Source organism: Rhipicephalus microplus, chromosome 2 (assembly GCF_043290135.1).
Source record: "Rhipicephalus microplus isolate Deutch F79 chromosome 2, USDA_Rmic, whole genome shotgun sequence".
Taxonomy (NCBI): Eukaryota; Metazoa; Arthropoda; class Arachnida; order Ixodida; family Ixodidae; genus Rhipicephalus; species Rhipicephalus microplus.
Genome location: NC_134701.1, coordinates 82,267,218 through 82,277,564, shown reverse-complemented (window position 1 = coordinate 82,277,564; position 10,347 = coordinate 82,267,218). Strand labels below are relative to the sequence as shown.

The window sequence follows — 10,347 nt, the reverse complement described above, 5'->3', positions numbered from 1 at the left end:
TTCGAAAAATTTTTACCTGTGGTAGAGAATCTCTTTATTTCTTGGACAAGTACTAGCAGACAGACCAAATATTTGCGTTGATACATATCAAGAAGGGTTATCGTCTTTGAAAACAAAATGGCATTGCCCTCGTACATAAGAATGGCCGGTAACTACTTTATGTAACTGCCATGGCAATAGCGCATCGTAGCAACATACACACAAAGAAGCGATCACATACTCATATGATCGCATCGTACTCATCGAATCACACGCACACATGCAGAATTTAAAGTCTTGGACATAGCCGATTTCAACTCCAGCAGCATCAAGGCTATTGAATTGAGATTGCACAACGTGTACTGGTTACCAGCCATAAAATTTAGGAGAATGACTGTTGCTTTCTACACATCAAAGTATGTCATTCTATTTGCTTATATGTACCATCAGGTAACGGGGAACTTCTTTATTTCAATATGTGGTCAATAAAACTAAATTTTGTAATATATTGCTTAAGAGTCTCGCGATTACGGCAATTATACTTCAGCATCTGAGAAAGATCTGGCAACGTAGGCGAATTAGTATTAGTTAAAAACGCTGAGAATGTTTTCCTGGTTAGTAGCGGCTAAAGTAACAAGGTTTACTAGCTACTAGTAATTAAAGGTGTGCCGGAAAGGCAGTAAAATACGGTGGAGTCTAGTAAATACACGGGTTTACTAGTTTGCAAACTTTTATTTTTCCGGAGAGTTCGACACGAAGGCGGAGGTCCTGTTTTTTGGGGCTCTAGTTTGAAGGCCGTGAAAGCTGCTTGTACTTGGGGACAGGGTCGGGTGCTTTTAGAGCGGCTGCGTACGTGGCCACCAAGGAGGAATGGCCTTCGTCGACGAGCATGTGTATGTAGATGCCAAGAAGTTCACTGAACGCCTCAGTTCTGGTCTCGGCGCCAACTTGTCGCAGCAACAGTGCCATGTGAACCAGAAACCGAATTGTCAAAAGCGGCGTTTTATCCACCTGATGAATTACCCAGTAGTGTATTTCTTTTATCAAATCATCAGCAGCGCCAAGCACTACACCTCGCTGCACGATGTGTGCGATCTCTTGGTGTCGCTTGCCCCTCGTGCCCACAGCCTCCCGCAGGTCACGGAAAACGGTTTCAAAGGTTCCAAGGTCACTAGGGTAGCCGGGCGGTTGTGGTCCGAGGCTTCTATCTTGCTGCTTGGCAGTGCGGAGCTCCTGCTCTACGCACACATCCACAACAGCGCGCATGCGAGCCCATAGCTGATCCTCCCATGTGGTACACGCGGGCAGCATTGCTTGTAGGTTGCCACTCAGAGCACCATACACAGCGCGCTTGTACAGCGAACACCTGGGACTGCACGCCGCTCTCCAGCAGGCTCGCATCCATAAGTCCCGGTAGAAGGTGCCTTGGGCGGGTTGCTTGAAGCCGGCACTAACGGTGCTTGCGTTGTGCAGGTCATGGCATGGCCTGCATTCTTCGATCACGGCGGCTAGCCAACGATAACCGTTGTCGGCAGCCAGCTCTTTGGCCCTCTGCAGTTGGCCTGCTCTCAGGTGGAAGAAAACGCTGCGGAAGAGGAGGAATTCGTGGATCGGTACCCACCGCCTCGAGAGTGCGCCCGCGTCCAGTTCAGTCACGTGAGACGACGATGCCCTACCGATGTTATTGTGGGACTGCGCATGGTGCAGTGTGTTTGTCCAGCTGCCGCTTCCGCCAGCTGGACACTGTCCAGCTGCAGCTTCCACCAGCTGGAAGTACTGGAGCCTGTCGTCGTGATCGCCCATACCGCTCTGATGCGCCGCGCAGCGTTCCAGCCAGTCGACTACTAAATGCGCCTGGCGTGTGAAGGAGTCTCTCGCCATGAGGGCCTCCACAATTTTTCTGTCGCTACCTTCGCGGGATCCGTCGACGAACACGGTTCTGTTGCCGCGTTCTTTCATGAACTCGTCCGCCTTGAGGCGGTCGTGCAGGAGGGCACCCGTGAGCTTCCAAGTGTCTCGCTCATCGGTGAGCAATGTTTGGCACGCGATGGCTTCTATCCACGCCGGTGTGGCCTTGCGAGAGACTAGGCTCTCGGTCACTTTCATCACTTCGGCTAAGTAACTGTCGCACAGGCTAGCGTACTTCTCAACAAGCGTGACGACGTCCTCCCTACTGGTATGAGCATTGTAGGCTTTCATAAAGTCCATATATATGGTGGCAGTAACGACGGCTGCGGGATTTTCTGTCGCTAGCACTATGGACGCGCTAAGGGTGGTCATGTCGGCGGCTTTCAAGTTAGCACTTACATTGCCGGTGCCACGCAGAGGCCTGCGGCCACCAGGCGTTGTGAAGTCTGCCATGGATCCAGCCGCGAAGACGCTCGCAGTTCTGCTTGGGGTACTGGTTTACGAGGCTGCTAAATGCTTAAATCCTGCTGCTGCCGTGGAAAGGACACCCTCCAGTTGCTGAAGCGGCTTCGGGATCTTAGCTTGGTCACCGGCGTTATGGCTCGAGCTCCACCGCACGAGCTGGTCTTTGTCTACTTCCTGTCCACACATGGCGCAATCCCATTGGATGGAATTCACCGAGTAGTAGGCGAAACTTCCGGTGTGTGTTTCGTGGTTGCCAGATTCGTTTTAGTAAGAGGTGTTTTCGCCCTCAGGGGGCGCTCCCTTGTGTACATGTAGAGTTACTGTTTATGCTTCAAAACGACCCAGAATTTTCGGGAATGCGTCGAGTGAATAGCTTTGGAGTAAATTTACCATGAAATAACCACTAATGAGTCACTAGTGACACAATGTGACTGGCGCTCCTTAATCACGCCTATCACCCGCGTAAGCGCTATTCACACCTTCGACATGCATATCAAAGGAAACGCCGTCCACACAGTAATACCTTGATACTTATTAACCAGGTCAATGATCTCATCACAAGTGACTTAGGTGACGTCCCCACGCATATTACCCGCGCACGCACTGTCATAGCCTTCCGTCATATATATCAAATGAAACGTCTTTGAAAGGGCAGGATCTTGATACCTTAAACTCGGCCAAGCCAACGGATCACCAGTGACTCAGGGGACGTCACGACCCTTATCACCCGAGCACGTAATTTACTCGCCTGCCGACATGCATGCCAAACGAAACGTCTTCAAAAGAGCAATAACGTGTTACCTATGACTCGGCCAACTGACTAGATCACTTTTGACTTAGGTGACGTTATCACGCCTATCACCCACGCAGGCAATGTCTAACCTGCCATCTTGTATACCAAACGAAACATCTTTGAGAGGCTAATAAATTGAACGCTGTCAATAGGCCTAGTGACGCCATCACTAGTGACTAGCATGACGTCATCTCACCTAAGTCTCACGCAAGCACTCTCTAATGTGCCTTCATGCATATCAAACAAAACGTCTGTGAAAGGGTAATAACTTGAACGCTGGCACTAGGCCTAGTGACCTCATCACTAGTGACTCACATGACGTCATTACGCCCATCACACACGCACGCGTTGTCCTAACCTGTCTTCATGCATATCAAACGAAACATCTGTGAGAAAGTAATACCTTGAATGCTCTCACAAGGTCCAGTGACGTCATCACTAGTGACTCGCGTGACGTCATCTCACCTAAGACACACGCAAGCACTCTCTAATATGCCTAAATGCATTTCAAACAAAACGTCTTTCAAAGGGTAATAACTTGAACGATGTTACTAAGCCTAGTGACGTCATCACTAGTGACTCACTTGACGTCATTACGCCTATCACACACGCACGTGGTGTCCTAACCTGTCTTCGTGCTTATTAAAAGAAACGTCTTTGAGAGAGTAATAACTTCAACACTTTCAATAGGCCTAGTGACGTCATCACTAGTGACTCACGTGACGTCATCACGCCCATCACACACGCACGCGGTGTCTTAACCTGTCTTCATGCATATCAAACGAATTGTCTTTGAGAGAGTAATAACTTCAACACTGTCATTAGGCCTGGTGATGTCATCACTAGTGACTCACGTGACGTCATCACGTCCATCACACACGCACGCGGTGTCTTAACCTGTCTTCATGCATATCAAACGAATTGTCTTTGAGAGAGTAATAACTTCAACGCTGTCACAAGGTTCAGTGACGTCATCACTAGTGACTAGCGTGACGTCATCTCACCTAAGACTCACGCAAGCACTCTCTAATGTGCATTCATGGATATCAATCAAATGTCTTTCTGAGGGTAATAATGCGAACAATGTTACTAGGCCTAGTGACGTCAACACTAGTGACTCGCGTGACGTCATTACGCCTATCACACACGCACGTGGTGTGCTAACCTTCCTTCATGCATATCAAACGAAACGTCTTTAGAGAGCAATAACTTCAACGTGTCACAAAGTCTAGTGACGTCATCACTAGTGAATTGCGTGACGTCATCTCACCTAAGACTCACGCAAGCACTTTCTAATGTGCCTCCATGCGTATCAAACAAAACGTCTTTCAGAGGGTAATAACTTGAACGATGTTACTAGGCCTAGTGACGTCATCACTAGTGACTCACATGACGTCATTACGCCTATCACACACGCACGTGGTGTCCTAACCTGTCTTCATACATATCAAACGAAACGTCTTTAAAAGGGTAATAACTTGAACGATGTCACCAGGCCTAGGAACGTCATCACTAGTGGCTCACGTGACGTCATTACGCCTATCACACACGCATGTGGTGTCTTAAGCTGTTTTCAGGCATATCAAATGAAACGTCTTTGATAGAGTAATAACTTGAACGCTGTCACAAGGTCCAGTAACGTCATGACTAGTGACTAGCATGACGTCATCTCACCTAAGACTGACGCAAGCACTCTCTAATGTGCATTCATGCATATCAATCAAATGTCTTTCTGAGGGTAATAATGCGAACAATGTTACTAGGCCTAGTGACGTCAACACTAGTGACTCACGTGACGTCATTACGCCTATCACACACGCACGTGGTGTGCTAACCATCCTTCATGCATATCAAACGAAACGTCTTTAGAGAGCAATAACATCAACGCTGTCACAAGGTCTAGTGACGTCATCACTAGTGAATTTCGTGACGTCATCTCACCTAAGACTCACGCAAGCACTTTCTAATGTGCCTCCATGCGTATCAAACAAAACGTCTTTCAGAGGGTAATAACATGAACGATGTTACTAGGCCTAGTGACGTCATCACTAGTGACTCACATGACGTCATTACGCCTATCACACACGCACGTGGTGTCCTAACCTGTCTTCATACATATCAAACGAAACGTCTTTAAAAGGGTAATAACTTGAACGATGTCACCAGGCCTAGGAACGTCATCACTAGTGGCTCACGTGACGTCATTACGCCTATCACACACGCACGTGGTGTCTTAACCTGTTTTCATGCATATCAAATGAAACGTCTTTGATAGACTAATAACTTGAACGCTGTCACAAGGTCCAGTAACGTCATGACTAGTGACTAGCATGACGTCATCTCGCCTAAGACACACGCAAGCACTCTGTACCCTGCCTTCATACATAGCAAACGAAACGTCTTTGAGAGAGTAATATCTCGAATGCTCTCACTAGGCCTAGCGACTTGATTACTAGTGACTCATGTGACGTCATAACGTCTATCACACACGCACGCGCTGTCCTAACCTGTCTTCATGCATATCAAACGAAACGTATGTGAGAGAGCAATATTGTCATAGTTATGACTCGGTCAACCGACTTGTTCACTAGAGACTTACGTGACGTCATCACGACTAACACTCATGCAAGCACTCTCTAACGTGTCTTCGTGAATATCAAACAAAACGTCATTGAGAGAACATTACCTTAAAGGCCGTTGCAGGCAGCGTCTGCTTGTAAAAAACTTACTTCTCGCGCTGCACAGCCGTTCGCCGGCTAACCGGTATGGGTAGGCACCAGATCGCGCGTTTCGAATTCTGTCAAAGGCGTCTTTACAAGGCTTTTGTTTGACTTGACGCTTTTCTTGACTCGAGTAGATGCGATGGAAGCAATAGTACCTTCAAACAGCAGTGGGGTACAACCCAACATCAGCGTCCCAATACTCGTTCATGGCAACGGTTCTCCTTCACTCAATAAATAGGAATAATAAAGGCGAAATGACAATTAAGCATTTTCCAAACAATACTCAATTACACAACATTCATTCGATACCCTGACCTCTCTGCGACGCATTTACTCCAGCTCGTCGTGTGGGAAGATGTAGGTGGCTTTTTTGTTGCTGCTCGTGTTTCGAAGTATTCCTTGAAAATGCGGGCAGCTAGGCCGCACTACTGTGAACGGACAGGCGTTCTACACTACACAGGCACGCTTATTCCAAGCTAACCTATAACTAACCTATAAGAAACAGTGTGGCGTAGAATGTAGAAAGGAAGGCACGAGTCAGGTACAGCAATCAATGGCGCATCAGCAAATGGTCACTTGCAAATAGCAATGGTATGTATCTCAAGTATGGGGAATGCCCTCCATTACAACGGAATGGTTTTACAGGATAACCATATGAAATATTAGTTGGGCCGAAGGAGTGGTATACAAATCTTTTTTCAGCAAGTTTTGGAGCAGGCAGACCATGCTTCTCATGCTTGATTACGAATATACAGTGTTATGACTAGAGGCCGGATTATATGCAAATGTCTGTTTCATTTGTTGCGTTCCTATCGTTTCGTTTTGACAAATGAGCACAAATTAGAGGGCAATGACAGCTTTTATAGTGCTTTTATAGTGCCTTTATATATATATATTATATATATATATATATATATATATATATATATATGCCTATTTTGGACGTTGTAGCCTCAATTCGTATAGGTGCTTGTAAATGCCTGTTTTCAAAATCTACGCCTATATAAACGCTATTTAACCTAAAATTTCGCTTTCAAGTACCGCTAGAGCCCGGTATTCATGTTACCCGGCAAAATTTAGATTTAAGGACACTGAGGGGAACAAACTACACTTTATTGCACGAGTTAGTTTTAGAACTGTCAAGCCCAGAAAGCAATTTAGCTAAAAGGAAGGTCGATGAGCCTCTACACATGTATACCATCCATGTCACGTCGTTTGCTCAGCCTCTTTCCAGCGTCCGCTCGGATGCGTAGGGAGCAGGAGGTGCTTCTGTGCAGCGGCAGGAAGATGAAGAATGAATGCAAAATTGTGGAGAGTGTTTAGGGAAAGTAAAGTGCACATAAAAAAGCAATATCTATGTAGTTTTTGTTTCATTTGTCATTTACATGTGGTGCTTCACTAGGTCACCTGAAAATTTTACTTAGGCAGTGAAAAATGTTGCGTGCCCAATGAAATGCTGTGAATCACTAGAATTGTTTAATTTGATTATTAGAAGCAGCGAAAGCATGATCTGAGGAGGTGAGCTTGAAACCTTCGCCACTAACTCTATGTAGATTTCCCAAGTCGAATTCCTTTCCCGCTATTGGTATCAGAGTCACTCAAAGATGGAGCATCACACGACGTGCATGAGCACGTCATGCGCGCGTAAACTACACTCGCATGAGATGCCCATGTCAGCCCATGCGCGCAAGCAGTGTTCTGCCGCCTCGATGTTCTTTTGTATTGTACTACGAGTTTTTGTGGGATGGATCCCTATCTGCGCGAACGTTTGGAGAGGCTGGCTTGGATAACGTATCCTTACCTCGATACTTAGCGTCACACCACTGCAACTTCTGTAGGGGACGATGCACCAAAACCACGCCCAGCGTTGTGAATGCTAGCGCCGACACTATGCGAGAACTGCGAGAACACCAACGCAAACAAAATGGAGGCACCTTAGTCTCACATCTCCCTCGATAAGAAATTAAATAAATAAAGTGAATACATTTCGTCTGGGAGTTCTAACATTTTTGTCAACCTTCATGCTTCTATTTAGACAACCGTTTGCACAAATTACACGCGTTGTCTCAAATAGTTCTCGCAGTGTCACGTATTACTTTGACAAATGCAAGACCATTCTATCAACTTCACCATGTTGGGGCACACGCCCATGAGACGAAGGTCAAGCCGTGTTCAGTTTGGCATATCCCCTCTTTATGACGCGCGTAGTACTGCAAGTCTTGGTAAATGAGATCTTGAGCGCCGAGTGCATATGCATGGAGGCACATGAGAGAGTGCTTGCATGAGTCTTAGGTTAGATGACGTCACGCTAGTAACTAGTGATGACATCACTGGATCTTGTGACAGCGTTCAAGCTATCACTCTCTTAAAGACGTTTCGTTTGATATGCATGAAGACAGTTAGAACACCGCGTTCGTGTGTGATAGGAGTGATGACGTCACGCGAGTCACTATTGATGACGTCACTAAGCCTAATGACAGCGTTGAAGTTAATACTCTCTCAAAGACGTTTCGTTTGATATGCATGAAGACAGGTTAGGACACCACGTGCATTTGTGATAGGCGTAATGACGTCACGTGAATGACTAGTGATGACGTCAATAGGCTTAGTAACATCGTCCAAGTTATTACCCTCTGAAAGACGTTTTGTTTGATATGCATGGAGGCACATGAGAGAGTGCTTGCGTGAGTCTTAGGTGAGATGACGTCACGCGAGTCGCTAGTGATGATGTCAGTGGACCTTATGACAGCGTCCAAGTTATTACTTTCTCAAAGACGTTTCGTTTGATATGCATGAAGACAGGTTAGGGCACCACGTGCGTGTGTGATAGGCGTAATGACGTCACGTGAGTCACTAGCGATGACGTCACTAGGCCTAGTAACATCGTTCAAGTTATTACCACCTGAAAGATGTTTTGTTTGATATGCATGGAGGCACATTAGAGATTGCTTGCGTGAGTCTTAGGTGAGATGACGTCACTGGGCCTAGTGACAGCATTCAAGTTAATAATCTCTCAAAGACGTTTCGTGTGATATGTATGAAGACAGGTTTGGACACTGCGCGTGTGTGTGATGGGCATGATGTAACATGAGTTGCAAGTGATGATGTCACTAGGCCTAGTGCCAGCGTTCAAGTTATTACCCTTTCAAAGACGTTTTGTTTGATATGCATGAAGGCACATAAGAGAATGCTTGCGTGAGTCTTAGTGAGATGACGGCCCGCAAGTCACTAGTGATGGCGTCACTGGGCCGATTGACAGCATTCAATTGACAGCCTCTCAAAGATGTTTCGTTTGGTATACAAGATGGCAGGTTAGACATTGCCTGCGTGGGTGATAGGCGTGATAACGTCACCTAAGTCACAAGTGATTTAGTCAGTTGGCCGAGTCATAGGTAACACGTTATTGCTCTCTCGAAGACGTTTCGTTCGGCATGCATGTCGGCAGGCGAGTAAATTACGTGCGCGGTTGATATGGGTGGTGACGTCCGCTGAGTCACTGGTGATCCGGTAGCTTGGCCGAGTTTTAGGTATCAAGATCCCGCCCTTTCAAAGACGTTTCATTTGATATGCATGACGAAAGAATATGACAGTGCGTGCGCGGCTGCTATGCCTGAGGACGTCACCTAAGTCACTCGTGATGAGATTATTGGTCTGGTTATTAAGTATCAAGTTAATACTGTGTGGACGGCATTTCCTTTGATACACATGTCGAAGGTGTGAATAGTGCTTACGCGGGTGATACGCGTGATAAAATAGCGCGAGTCACATTGTGTCATTAGTGTCTCATTCATGGTTTTTCCCTGTTAAATTCACTCCAAAGCTATTCACTCCACGCATTCCCGAAAATTATGGGTCGTTTTAGAGCATAAACAGTAACTCTACATGTACACAGAGGATCACCCCCTGAGCGCGAAAACGCCTCATATCAAAACGAATCTGGCAACCACAAAATCAGAACAGAGACACACACCGGAAGTTTCGCCTTCTACTCGGGGAATTCCGTCCAATGGGATTGTGCCATGTGTGGAGAGGAAGTAGACGAAGACCAGCTCCTGCTGTGGAGCTCGAGCCATAATGCTGGTGACCGAGCTACGATCCCGAAGCCGCTTCAGCAACTGGAGGGTGTCCTTTCCACGGCAGCAGCAGGATTTAAGCATTCAGCAGCCTCGTAAAGCAGTACACTAAGCAGAATTGCGAGTGTCTTCGCGGGAGAATCCATGGCAGACTTCACTACGCCTGATGGCCGCAGCCCTTTGCGTGGCACCGGCAATGTAAGTCCTAACTTGGAAGCCGCCGACATGACCACCTTTAGCGCGTCCATAATGCTAGCGACCGAAACTCCCGCAGCCGTCGTTACTGCCGGCATATATATGGACTTCATGAAAGCCTACAATGCTCATACTAGGAGGAAGGACGTCGTCACGGTTGTTGAGAAGTACGCTAGCCTGTACGACAGTTACTTAGCCGAAGTGATGAAAG

The 10,347-nt window shown here is 46.7% G+C and overlaps 1 protein-coding gene across 1 annotated transcript; it reads right to left on the bottom strand.

Moving 5' to 3' along the window:
- Nucleotides 1-762: 762 nt before the first annotated feature.
- LOC119162136 (nuclear pore complex protein Nup107) lies at nucleotides 763-2,340 on the bottom strand. The gene has a single exon (XM_037414606.2). The coding sequence runs from the start codon at nucleotides 2,338-2,340 to the stop codon at nucleotides 763-765; it is 1,578 nt and encodes a 525-aa protein (XP_037270503.2).
- Nucleotides 2,341-10,347: the final 8,007 nt, after the last annotated feature.